Below are 13702 nucleotides of genomic sequence, written 5' to 3' on the forward strand. Positions count from 1 at the left end.
TTCAGGAAGATTAAATAATTTAAATAATATAGACAGTCAATTACATAAGTCAAAACCAAGTCTTTCAAGTGACAAATTTGTCCTCTTTTTTCCGATAAACCATATTGATCTTAGGAAAGGGAGTAGAGTTTGTATAATGTAGGCTTTCACGTATTAGAGAGCAGGAAAAGAGAAGCTGTTGATATCTGAACTGCCCTTTCCAGTAGTACAGAGTCTGAGATCACACCACGAAGGCTACCTTTCTCATCTACACACGAGACCAGCCTTCCCATAGGAGACAAAGAAGTGGACGTAGCATAATTTAGGAAAAACAGCCCTATTTTTGCTTTCCTCTTCTCTTCCCAAGTTGCACATATGGTACAAATGGGACCCAGAGGCCAGTGGGGCAGCTCATTAATAAGCAGTGCTCAGTGTCATGGGTCTGGAACCAGGTAACAGCCAGTATCCAGGCAAGCTATTCAAACATCTATCAAACTGAGTTTCCTGCCCATTGCTGGCAGGTGTCAGTATTGAAGAAGCCTGGAAGGGAGCAGCAGGGGACTTACCTTTAAGGCTTGTAGCTCAGCTGCAAGACTACTGTCCTAAGAAAGCGTGGAAGTACATGATGGGACCCTTACCGAAGGCAACTTGGGATTCCTACATGAAAACGAAAAGCAGGGACTTGGGAATGAAGGAGACAAAGTGAAATCTGGGGCACAAAGTGAAAATGTGGTACCCAAGAATGAGGCTGAGCTCTGGCTTCCTAGGCAAACTGCAGGGCTGATCCCATGGAGAGTCCCTAAGGTACATACGCAAGGGAGTGGCAACCCTCCTGCAAAGAGCCTACACTGGTCCCACACCCTGCAGATGGGGGAACAATAACCACATCGACTTGGTCGCCATTTTTCTCAGGCCCTTTTCTGTACATATATGACTTTCAAACTTTTCTTTTTAGCACATGAAACTTTCTCCGTTTGTAGACTAATGCCTAATAAGTAGACACAAATAAAAACAACTGCTCAAAGGGATTCTCCCCTGAAATGAAGGGCTTAACAGAACAATCTGCAAAAGACCAGGAGAGAAGGCACTGAGTCACTCTGCCTATCAGACTTCGCTGGAATCCGATCCTGCTGAACCTTTATCATGATAGTTATGGTTTCTTCCCCTCACCTCCAGGTATCTCCCTCTTGCTCCAACTCGATAAGCTCTGGTTTCTATCACTGGTTGGCTTTTCCACTGTGAAAACATAAAGCTTTGTGTATCTCCTAGGACACCGTATATTATCTTCTGGGTCTTTCTGACCACCCTCATGCCCTTAGCCTTTTGGGCCAACTGATCCACAGACTGCTGCTCTTAGTATCTTAAGTGCTTTACCAACAGTTGTTTGGCACATCACTTTGTTTGATGCACAATGACTCTATAGCACACATATTGTTAAGGCTCAAGACCTACTGGTTCATTAGTTTGTTCAGAATTCCAGAGCTAGACAGTGGGGAAGCTGGGCCTTGGCCCACCGGAAGGGATCAGTGGCAGGATGGGGCATCTCAGAGACCTGGGCAAGGCTCCCGGTGCTCCACCTGGTGCCACACAAGTTGAAGGCTTCTCAGGAATGTGACTCGACCTGCCCTTCCCCGGCTCCTACAGTTTATCTCAAATCTTCCCTCTACTACACAAGTATCCCTGCTTCTCACTCCTGACAGCGACTGGGTAGGCTAGGGAGACAGATGTGCTTTAATCATGATTTCAGCACTGTGCACATTGTGTGCATGACTCCTGGCTGTAGCTTTCACAATCTGTTTCTTTGATTCCGAATCTTATCTAAAGCACTTTGTATCTCTGGATTTAAGAAACTGAGCAATTGCTGCTTCTCTATATCTGTAGGGTTGACTTAATCATTCAACAAGCTCATGGGGTTGGCTCATACAGGATGTATCTCCTGGGAATGAGGAGATGTTCTGTAACAATGCTGTCCAACAGAACTATAATAAGAGCCACACGGGCAATTTAAACGTTTCTAGTAGCCATGTTAAAAAAAAGGTAAAGATAAATATGTGAAGTTAATTTTAATAATATATTTTATTTAAACTACTATATCCAAAATATTACTGTTTCATTAAGTAACCAATATTTAAATCTTTTAATGAGATACTTTACATCTTTTTCTCATATACAGTCTTTGAACTGTGGTGTATTTTACTCTCACAAAACATCTCACATTATTTCAAGTGCTCCACAGCCACATGCAGCTAGTGGCTACAGTACTGGCTAGCATAGTTCTATAATCTCTTCTCTGTTCCCATCTTTCCTCTCATTTCTTTCCTGTAACAACTCGTTTCCTCTAGTAAGGATGCCATGGGCAGGGGCAGGGACCAGGATCGTTAGAGAAGACTTTGATACACACACGAAGGGAGAGCCCAGATCACAAAGGAGCTTTTGTGCCATGCTAGGAAGCTTAGATTTTATCCTGGAGACTGCTTCTCTGACTCTGCTGAAGGATTTTAAGCAGCAGAGAGTCGTGACCAAATCTGCCTTTTAGAAAGGCAGCAGTGTGGGGAATGGATTGGAGGCAGGCCAAGCAGAAGGCAGAGGCCAGTTATGAGGCCACTGCAGTAATCCTCAAGGGAAGTGATGAGGGCCTAGACCAAAGCAGTAATGGTGGTGGTGGTCTTGACAGGTCAGGGCAGATTCCAATGAGATTGAGAGATATGGCTTCTCCAGGCCTTGGTGATCAATGAAATGTAGGGGTTGTGGAAGAGGGAGGAATCTAGAACGACTCCCAGATTTAAAAACTGGTGAAGTGGGTTTCATTGACTGAGAGAGAAAATACATTAGGAATAGGCTGTAAATGGAAAGCAGGAGAGAGGAATGCCTCAGAAAACAAGTGGACAAAGTTTCAAAGAGCAGAGAGTAATCACAAATGCACACAGGTCAAAAATCAGAAGAGAATCCTAGACAAAGGATCTGCCAGTTTGAAGGTCAGAGGTGGTCATCGTGAGAGGACAGGACTGTGGGGGTTTGGAGAGAAAGGGGAAAAAGGGATGTGCAGTTACTGTGTAAGAACAAGTCCTTCTGACAACAGCAATGGGATGGAACACAACCAGACCAAGAGGGAAGGGGCCAAGGGGATTTTGCTCGTCCTGTCTTGTTTTTATAAAAGATGAGAAGACTTGCGCGTGTTAATGCGCTGAAAGAAAAGGTTGGTTGAGACCCTGAAGAAAAGAGAGATAATGGAACAAGGTCCCTGAGGAAGCAAGAAGGGATGTTGTCCAGAGAGATCAGTCTCCAACTAAAGATAATAAAGGGAAGAAAGGTGTGGCGAGGAAAAACCTGCCATTTATAAGGAAGATATAACATTACCATTGCAAAACTATTTTTCTTTATTTAGAAATAGAAATGAAATACAATTTTAAAAATATGTATTTATTTTTGAGAGAGACAGGTGTGAGTGGGAGAGGGGCAGAGAGACAGAGGGAGACACAGAATCCGAAGCAGGTTCCAGGATCTGACCTGTCAGCATAGAGCCCGATGCGGGACTCGAAGTCAAGAGCCAAGAGATCATGACCTGAGCCGAAGTCTGACATTTAACCAACTGAGCCACCCATGCACCCCAAATTACACAGGAAGGCTTTTTAAAAATAGTCCTACATATCATGTAGAAAATCAGATAAATACTGAGCACAGAAGTCACTAGTTCCCTGGAGCCCGAGATTTGTGGTCTTGGTATACTACCAAGTCTTTTGCATACCTTTGGGCTCTAACTAAATCACCTCAGGTTACTCAGGAGAGCCAGAGCGGTTGTTTATAGTTTGTGGCCTCTCTGGTTGGTCAGTGTCTGTGCTGAACTGATAGGTAAACATTTCAGTATCACCACGCATTACCTGGCAGAGCGGTGTAAGAAAAAAAGCAGTGTAAGAAAGAGCGGTGTAAGAAAGCCCGGACTTGTGGGGGTGAGACACCAAACAGACTCTCCTGCAACTTATCAACGATGCAGATTCAATCAAATTATGTAACTTTCCTGACTTCGGTGTCTCCCTCTTTTAAAAGGTACATAATCTATACCTTGCAAGATAACCCTGAGGTTTAAATGAGATAATCAATAAGTGATACCTATCATGATGGTGATAACTGTATTCACTTTGTTCTGAATTTCTAGCATTGGGCTCTGCTGCTGCTGAATCTGTGCTTTGCAACAATCAACATCTTGATCCCTAAGGAGAATTAAACCACCAATCCTACTGTTAGGAAGGGTCCTTAAAAATCCTAATGGCCGTCTGGGGATGCCTGGGTGGGTCAATCAGTTGAGCGTCCAACTCTTGATTTTGGCTCAGGTCATGATCTCCCGATTCGTGGGATCAAGCCCTGCATCGGGCTCTATGCTGACAGTATGGAGCCTGCTTGAGATTTTCTCTCCCTCTCTCTCTGTCCCTCCCCAGCTTGCTGGTGCACGTGTTCTCTCTCTCTCTCTCTCTCTCAAAATAAATAAACTTAAAAAAAATCCTAATGGCCATCTGACGTTTGTGTCCTTTCTTCATCACGATACATACTCAGTCTCAGCCCTCAAACGCAGGGGTGACATCTGCTCTACACCTAACTCACTACTCAACCTTTCTAGGCTTCAATATTGCTCTTCAGTAAGGCAGGGGTAATAAAAGTATGCACTTCAGAGCACTGTTTTGAGGAAAAAAAGAGATAGGGCATGTATTTAAATGAGACACTACGTATTATAGCATGTGCTTGAATACATTTAGTCATGTGGGGCTTAGCCACCTCATGAAATAGCATAATCTCATAATAGGACCACCTTTCTTACACTGACCCCAAATCTGTCTTCCCTGAAATGTAAACCCATTGGTCCAAATTTTACAGCTCATGGGAATACTTCTACAGAATCAGAACTAGGGTTCTGTATAACAGTATGTTTACTCATTCATTGAGCTCTGCTGGATGCACTGGGCAGCGTCTCACAGATGGCTGGCTACTTGAGATCACAATCAGGGCAGACCCCTCCCTGTATGTAGAGCACTATCAAAGTTTCAACCTTCAGCTGTGTCTCCATAATGCAGGAGACCTTTTTGAGCATTCTGAGCAAGTTGGATGCTACCCAGGAATGCACTGGTTATACTGCTTACAAGATTTATTTTGTGCTTTATGTCATGGTCAGTTCAGCACTTGGCACCAAAAGTAATTATTGCAGGGATCTGTAGATGCTTTAAGTTTCATTATTGAACGCTGCAGCCCACCAATGCCCAGGAGAGCTCTGGTGGGATTTCAGCTTAGGAGCAGTGGCAGGGTAAAAGAATACTGATACTGGACTCAGAACTCTAGAATAGGCCTGCCCTTCCCTACCCCCACACCCAGCCACCATTCCCTTACCCCTGTACTCCCAATGATAGCTACTGAACTCTTGCAATAAACAACTCAAGATCCCCACCATATCCCAGGAAAGGAAATTTTCCCTTCTGAGCTCTCTTAGACCTTTGTTTCTGGGATACATTTGTCATTTCTCCTGTTAGACTATAAACTCCTTCCTGGCAAAAAACAGTGTCTTGTACAAGGTGAGTCTTATTGGAAGTTTGAAGAATTTAATTTTGTCCTGAACACAGTATGATGGGTGCCAACTCTTCCCTACCTTACCTTTCATCCCTGCTTGAATCCCCAGATGATTTTTTTTAATTTACAAGGAAGTTTTAAAATGAAAAAGGTTGGGCAGTCCTGTGATACAGTCTGGGATTTTATGGCCGATTAGCTGAACTTTTATTTAAATGAGAACTCTAGCCTAATTGTTTTATGTATAAAATACTGGCATAAAGCCTGAATACTTTTATTTTTTGCTCACTACTGGGACCCATCACTCCACCTTAAAATAACGACAGCCTCCTTAATTCCAACTCACAACTGCCAGCCTCCATCATTATCTCAAGACTGGAAAATGCCGAGGCCTCAGAATCTCACAGCTGATGAATGGAGAGGCTGATTAGAACCACAGAAGAAAAGTGGGAAAAACTCCTTGACAGATGCCTCCTTCAAATGCCTCTCCCTTTTATCCAATGTCAACATTAATTTCTATGTTAACAAATATTTATTGAGGTCATGACTAGGTGTCAAGCTGCAAGCTAGGCTCTGGGGACACAATGGTGAGCAGTACACAGGCAATATCAAAGCCCACTATTTAGAAAAAATTCACCCTTATGGCTTATTGACTCCACTGGTATACTTATCAAGAGCTTCCTATGCCAAGGCCCATAGACAGTTAAAGGATAGCATGCAAGTTAGAACAGTGCCCTCAAGGAACTTTCAGTCTAGTTGGAAAAGCAAGAATTAAGCATACAAGAGTACCGGAGATTACCTGATGGTCTAAAGGGATGGTGTGGACAAAAGGGCAGAAGAAGAAGAAACCAGTGAGTAACATGATCAGGCTGACTTTAACTGGGAGATGGTTGTTAGGTTAGAGGAAAAAGGAAAAAAAATGTTCTAAAAAGCAGAGCATGAACAAAAGGGTACAAAGTCATCTTAGAAGGGCAGTGAGATCCGATTACCAGGAATAGAAGGTTCATGTTGGAAAGGACTAGAAAATAAACTTGGTAAACCAAATTTGGGCAAGACTGTAAAGTACATTCAAACCAGGTTGAGAGGTGGAACTAAAGGCAAGGGCATGGAAAGTATATGAACTAGTGGAAAGAGTACTGGCTTTAGAATCAGATAAACCTGAGGTCAACACGCCTTCCAGCGAGACAATCCTTGGAGAGGAGTTCTAAGGAGAAGAGTTTAGGAAGGCTGATGTGGTGGGAGCACACAGAGTGGGGAGAACTCAATTAGTGAGAGACCAAGGTACAGCTCACTCTAATCATCCTAGAACAGAGATGGCCTGGGCTATCCAGGAGAGTGAGGAATGCAGAGGAGATATGGGGACCGGTTCAGAGACACTATTAAAAAGGAAAAGTTAACAGAACTTGATGCACAGTATGAAAGATGGAGGAGCCAGAGGATGGTCCCTGGGTCTCAAGTCCAGGTGACAAAGAGAATGCCGAGTATCAAGGAACATCTTCTCATTGTGAAAAGAATAGGTTTAGCAAAGAATACAAAAACTTTGTATCAGGCATGCAGCCTTTAGTCTGACAGCAGGACATCCGCCATGAAAAGTCTATTAAACAGGTGCATAAATGGGAACAGAGTTTGTGTCTACACTACAGACAAAAATTTGCATGCATAAATGGGAACAGAGTTTGTGTCTATACAAGAGACAAAAATTTGCATGCTATACAAATAGGTAACACCATCATATTTAAGAAAAACATTTTTGAAGTTTTTATTTATTTAAGTAATCTCTAAACCCAACGTGGGGCTCAAACTCACAACCCTGAGATCAAAAGTCACATGTTCCTCTGACTGAACCAGCCAGGCACCCCACATTTAAGAATTTTTTATTAGAAAATAAAAATACTAGCTGTTAAACAATAATGGAAATGACATAAATAGTAGAGAGAAACACATCTTCACAGACTATTATTCTTAGCTATGGTACTTAGGGGATCCTATCCATTACAACACTGAACGAATAAACTGGAGAAATATGGCATATGGCCTATTTACATAACAAGCATCACAACTCCAAATTAGCCATTTTGATGTGTCAAGGAAATAACACCTTCATAGCAGACTACTTCAAAAAAAGGAAAGAAAAAAGAAAGGTTTGTTTTTCCTCTATAATTATGTGTACTTGGTCTTTAACTGTTTGTGTCATGAAAATCATATTTTAATTGTGTGATTACACTCTAAGGCATAACAGTGATGGAATGAATTGATTAGCTGAATTATGCACAATCATTCAAAAATCAATAAACAGCCTCCATCACTTAAGTCTTTCCATATTATGTATCTTCCCTCATGTCCTGTGCCACGCTTATAAAAGCGGCTATTCTGCGCACAAAAATTGTAACAGACATATGATATAATTATCACAGTCAGGAAAGGGTCTACAGAACAGGACAGGGCAGTGAGCAGGCAATATCTTTCTACTGCATACAAAACCCGCTCCACTTTTATCATGTGGCCAGACAGGTGGCGGCAGCCTGGATCTTACTACCAGCAACCTCAACTTCTTCCATTTTATCAAAACTGTAACCAAAAGTTCTTGTCCTAGCTCACATCATGAGATGCTGATTCAAATTATGTAAAGAAAATAGAATAAAGACCACCAAGGCGCCTTTCACACATATGCCATAAGTGAAAATTCATTGTTAATGACAGGACCATTCTATGATCACAGACTGAGAAACTGATAAAACTTAGAACCAAAAATGAGACATCTCTAAAGCTTAACTTCTTATGGTATTTCTATCTGCACAGCAAAATTGATCTAGGAGATGCTTCCGACTGGCAGCACTTCAAAGACTGCAATGGTGTGGCCTAAGCATTTTCTTTCCCTGATCATCATGAGGTGGTGGAACAGCTTCACAAGCCCATAGATACCCATCCCCACAATGGCCACTTGAAAACCAGTGGGGACACAGAAGCAAATCAATTTAAGACTTTCACTAGGGAGCTCCCTAAAACAACGTAAATACAAAAGGAGTCTCGACTGTCTAAATTAGTACGTTAAACTAATTGATCCTTAGGAAATAATTTAATATTTTCAGAGGCAGGGATTAAAGAAAGAAAAAAGGAGTATATTACTCCTTTCCCAGATGTTGAGTTTTTACTATGCTCTTAAATATTCTTTGCATTTAAGTCATTTGTATTTTTATGCAAATTATCTTTGGGGCTAGTCGTGTGTGTGTGTGTGTGTGTGTGTGTGTGTGTGTAAAGCCACACAGATACAGAATTTGATATATTTTACATTCTATTCCTTCATAAAATAGGTTTTAACAAAGCTTGAGTTTAATCCAAAACACTAATTAGAGATTGCAGCAATGTTTGCTTTGTTTAAATAGAAAATCATTCCCAAAGTTGATTTTGCCCAAGTTAAAGATCCAATAAATATTAACATACACAGATATTATTTAACAGTACAGTTACTTGTTAAAACTGCCCCCATGCATGCAACACACTGCTTTCTGGTTTAATGATACAGTTTTATAAAGCCAATGAAATACTTTATCCAGAAGGCAACCTTAGTCTTTATTTTCAGAGAATCTTTCACAATAATTGGATTTGCTACTTGAATATTTTCTTTTTCAGAATGAAGCAATTTCTGACTTCCTGTCCTCTTTTTTCCCTGCCATATTGCACATCTGCTTAATCTCCAGAAAATAAAATCAATCAGAATGGCAATGAATTGTTCCTCTAAGACCAACTAAAACCATGTCATAAAGGTCACACGACCATACTCTTTCAAATACTGGAATAAGCCTTTTCCTCTGCATAGGTTCTAAAATGTGAGTCTTTTTTTTTTTTTTACTTTTGAGAGGATTAGTAAAGTTAACATAACATTTAATTTTTTTTAAATAAGTGAAAAATATTACATATAACATTTCACGTAAAGAAAGAGGCTGTGTTTGAAGTTCAAGGTTTTTCACTAGTTCTCAAGCTACAGATTCTGTAATACACTGAAAAGAAAATGCTGTACCGAAAGAATCTTTACAGCGTCAGGTCTCCAAAACCTTGACATCCGCTGAAACCAGGACTGCTGGGAACTGAAAGCTCACGAAGTTCACAAACACACACACCCCAACCCCCCAAGAACGGGAAGCCTCCGCTTGCGAAGATGTGAAGCCTCCGTAGCATCTCGGTCCAGGTGAAGTCTCAGCCCTTCACCTCCTACGTCTGCAGTAAGTATTAACAACCCAACACGGTGCGAGCGAGCAGGGCCGATCTTCTGAGACACGCAAAGTCTAGGGTGCTGAGAGCGCGAAGAACGCTCTCTGCGTTTCTGAAACAACTGACGCCTTGGGCTTCAGTCCGCCGCCGCCGCCGCCGCCGGATCCGAGCCCCGGCCGCCGCCTGCGGACTCCGGGTCCACAAGCCCGGACGCGGCGGCGCGACCGCTCTGTCCCGCGGCCGGGTCGCCCGGCGTCTGCCCGCGTCACCCCGCCTGCCATCGCGACGACTTCGCGGCCACCGCATCCCGCTCCCGCCGGGCGCCGGGACGCGGTCGAGGGTGGGCCGGTCCCGGCTGAGGCGGGCAGCTCCGCGGCTCCGAGCGAGGGAGGAGGGCGGCGGGTGGCCGTGGGTCTCACTCCGCCCTGTGAGTGGAAGGGGGCGCTCGCGCCGGGGAGGGCCGGCGAGGGACCGCGGCCGATTCAGATCCGGGGCGGGCGGGTCCACGTCGGAGCGCGGCGGCCACACGCTCGCCCTGGGCGCGCAAATGTGCGCCGGACCCGGCACCTCCTCCCGCCCGCCGGCTCGTTCGCTCGCGCCGGCCTGAGAAAGGAAGGACGGCGACCTCCGCGTCCGGTCTGTGCCGCCAGCCCGCGTCGGCGCCGAGCGGGGGCCACACCCAGCGCCCCGAGAGGCGGCGGGGGCTGGGCGGCCCAGGCTGCGGAACGCTCGGCCCGGGCCGAGCCTCCGTCCCGGCCGCCCAGGCCCCGCCGCGTCCGCCTGAGCCCCGCATCCCGGTCCGGGCCCGGCGCGCGGGGAGGGGGGGTCCCGGGCGGCGGCGGCCGCGAGTCCCGGGCTTACCTCTGTGCCGAGCGTTGGTCGCTCTGTCCCGGGCCGGGAGACGGCGGCCGGGGGCGCGGTCGCCGGGGGAGGCGCAGCGGCAGTAGCGGCCCCTGCGGCACGGAGGGCGGGCCGAGCGGGAGCCGCTGCCTGGGCCGCGCGCCGTCCGGAGCTCGCCCCGCGCTGCCGGCGCTCGCGGCGGAGGGCGCAGCCAGCTCGGCCCCCGGACTGGATTCCTTCACTGACACAACTCCGGATCGGCCCGCTCCACGCAGGGACACTCCCGCCCCTCGCAGGCTGCTCCCGCCCGCCGGCCGACCGGCCAGCCCGCCCCTCAGTGTCACTCACCCAGGCGCACACACCCCGAGCCGGCGCCCCTCGCTCCCGCTCGCACACACAGCGCGCTGCTCACGCCTCTCTCGGGTTTTGTATCCGCTCACACGCACGTTCTGACACAGATGCCTTCCCTCCACACGCCCTCCCTAGCTCCTTTTCCCACCCCACTTTCTAGAAGAATCCCCGTACAGCTTCCGCACTTTGCTTGCTTGCCCCACACCTACCTCCTCGCCTCTCCCCAATCCTCCACCTCACTTAAACTGCCCCTGCTATTCAAAAGATTTTGTCACAACCCGCACGTGTTGCAGGAGAGTCGTCCTCCCACACGAGGGAAAATGAACTTTGCTCCCCCCAGCACTATCTACAAATGCAGGATGCTTCTCCTTTTAGAAGGTAGTAATGCTTTCTGGTGCTGGGCCAAGCTCAAAATGTAAACAAAGATAGCAGATTTCGAAATGACCTGAAGAACTAACTAGGCGCTCAAAAAGTACCGGGGCTCTGGTCTGTCCTTAGAAACCCTGCTAACCCCGAGTGTTCCCGCCCCTTCCTTTCCTTCTTGTTCACAATGGGCTCCTGGAGGATGGGTTACTCTAACGTGTGTAATAACCAAGTTCCAGATAGACACCTGGGCATCCGTCCACGGATTTGTACCTGGGAGTACAGTAGTCGGGAGAGTAAAGGCAGTTTCTCAATCATTATTCATGATGGAAGCACTTTAGATAACACACCTCTTCCAGAGGCAGTAGAGTGAAATGCAGGCAGCGCTCCAATTTAGTTTATTTTTTAAAAATGGTGACTTCTTAGCCTCCCGTATTCTCAATACTAGTAACTGTTTCTCAACGGTTCTTTGGATGTCAAAGCCCCTTAACAAATTTCAGACCAGTGGTAGTTATGTATCTCACACTCCGAACTCCTAAGGGGTCCCTGAGTGTATAGCAGAATGGTACATCATCCGCTCTTTAGGAATTCATAATTTGATATAAAATCTAACACCTTTCCGGTAAAGTTCAAGTCTGCTAACATTATGTGCCTCTGTTGACAAAGCACAGCCATAATAAATAGAGGAGTTAAAAGTACAGGAACTCATTTTCTTATGCGACTTGTGGTGGCAATACTTGTTACACTGGATTTATGTATTGATCACATAATTTATTTAAATATTTGCAAATGCTTTATAAGTATTAACTCATTTAATCTTCAAACAATCCTATCAGGTAGGTACTATTTTTGTCCATTTTGTTTTGTTTTGTTTGTTTAGATAAAGAAACAAGCATGGAGAAGTTAAATATCTTGCTTAAGTTATCTGGTAGCAAATGGTGGAGTGAGGATTTGAACTTGTACGGTCTGGCCCCACCTATGCTGCAAATAGGAAAACTTGCTTCTAGAAGCCATATTACATATGGGGGGCCTGCATGGCTCCAGCTGTTAAGCATCCAGCTTTGGCTCAGGAAATGATCTCATGCTTGTGAGACTGAGCCCCTCATGGGGCTCTGCGCTGACAGTGCAGTGCCTGCTTGGAGTTCTCTCTCTCTGCCTCTCCCCAACTTGCACTTTCTCTCTCTCTCAAAATAAATAAGTAAATGTAAAAAAATAAAAGCCATATCACATATAAATATGAAGGATAAACATCCCATTGCTTATTAAATTTAGGTATAAAGGTAACTTGTAGCAATTAGACTTAAATTTGATGTACCTTTTAGGTTCTGTGGCAAAATAATTTATTTAATGGAGGGGGTTATCTCCATAATTAGAATTCCAAAATGAATAATAAATTAATGTTTTCCTGGGAAGGCTTGGGAAATAACATTGAACTCAGACTTCATTCCTTTCCTCTACTATTTCATACTCTTCCCAGGATGCCAAATCTGACTTGTTTAGTAAAATCTGAAAGAAAAATGCTTTCAAGAACTGAATATGACCAGAGAGAAAAAAGTTTTCAGAAGCCCATACATGGCCTTTTGCATTTGAGGGCTATTTCCCAGCAAGTAGATAGTAGCTACAACAATAACTGGCATGTGTATTGAGAGCAAAATGTTAAAGTACTGAGTTGATGAAAAAAAAAACAAATGGAGAATAGGAGTGTAGCAGTGGCCCCTGTACCACAAACTAGACTAAAATTAATCTTCTCCTGGAAATGGCCTAGCCCATGGAAAGACAATTATAAAGTAACTAGAGAAAATAATTATTGACTCTGGAAAAAATGAAAACTTCTGTTTCTGGGAGAGAGGGTTTTAAATGCTTATTGAGAAGTGTATAAAAACTTTTTGCACATCGAATAACTCACAAAGCAATATTTTGATGAGTTAAGCATAAATGATTAAAAAAAACATACAAATTACATTTCTATAACTGCATAGAGATATAAAAGTTGAAAAATAGAATATGGAAAAATAAGAATCAGTGTTTGTACCAGATACTGAAAATTTATTTGAAAAATTATATTATTTGAAATTTTTATCTGGGGCTTATCTAATGCTAGTATGATGCTGTTGTTCAAAATGATTCTCCATAATTATAATCCATGAATCTCATTTTACCATTTTCTAAACTAAATAAAAAGTGAAGGTCTTTTCTTATGCCAACAAACAAGAATCATAAGAGTAAATGTTCTCTGAGAGATGGACAAAGTATGTTATATATTCTAATATTTCTATAAAGGCATTTTCAATATGCTTTCTTCCACATTGTCACCCACACCATTTGTCCAATGTGCTTAATTGTAATTGTGGAGCAACACTGACCTATCTCTCAATGAGGCTGACTCTTTCTCTGCAGTATGGATTTCGGCAAA

The 13702-nt window shown here is 44.2% G+C and overlaps 1 protein-coding gene across 5 annotated transcripts in view; it reads right to left on the reverse strand.

Annotated features, from left to right (window-relative positions):
* The window catches only part of SPATS2L (spermatogenesis associated serine rich 2 like), a 166517-nt gene extending 155259 nt beyond the window's left edge, over positions 1–11258 (reverse strand). For 2 of the 5 annotated variants that reach the window (XM_058709944.1, XM_058709934.1), the window contains exon 1: positions 10597–10858. Coding sequence is in view for 1 of the 5 variants with exons in the window: in XM_058709883.1 (XP_058565866.1) it covers positions 9545–9586 (42 nt within the window). In the remaining 4 variants the exon portion in view is untranslated. Of the gene's footprint in view, positions 1–9544; positions 9725–10596; positions 10859–10923; positions 11012–11135 lie in introns of those variants that run through there. The other 3 variants (XM_058709901.1, XM_058709892.1, XM_058709883.1) reach the window with 3 other exon arrangements.
* Between the last annotated feature and the right edge of the window lie 2444 nt (positions 11259–13702).

This window comes from Neofelis nebulosa, chromosome 2 (genome assembly GCF_028018385.1).
Source record: "Neofelis nebulosa isolate mNeoNeb1 chromosome 2, mNeoNeb1.pri, whole genome shotgun sequence".
NCBI lineage: Eukaryota > Metazoa > Chordata > Mammalia > Carnivora > Felidae > Neofelis > Neofelis nebulosa.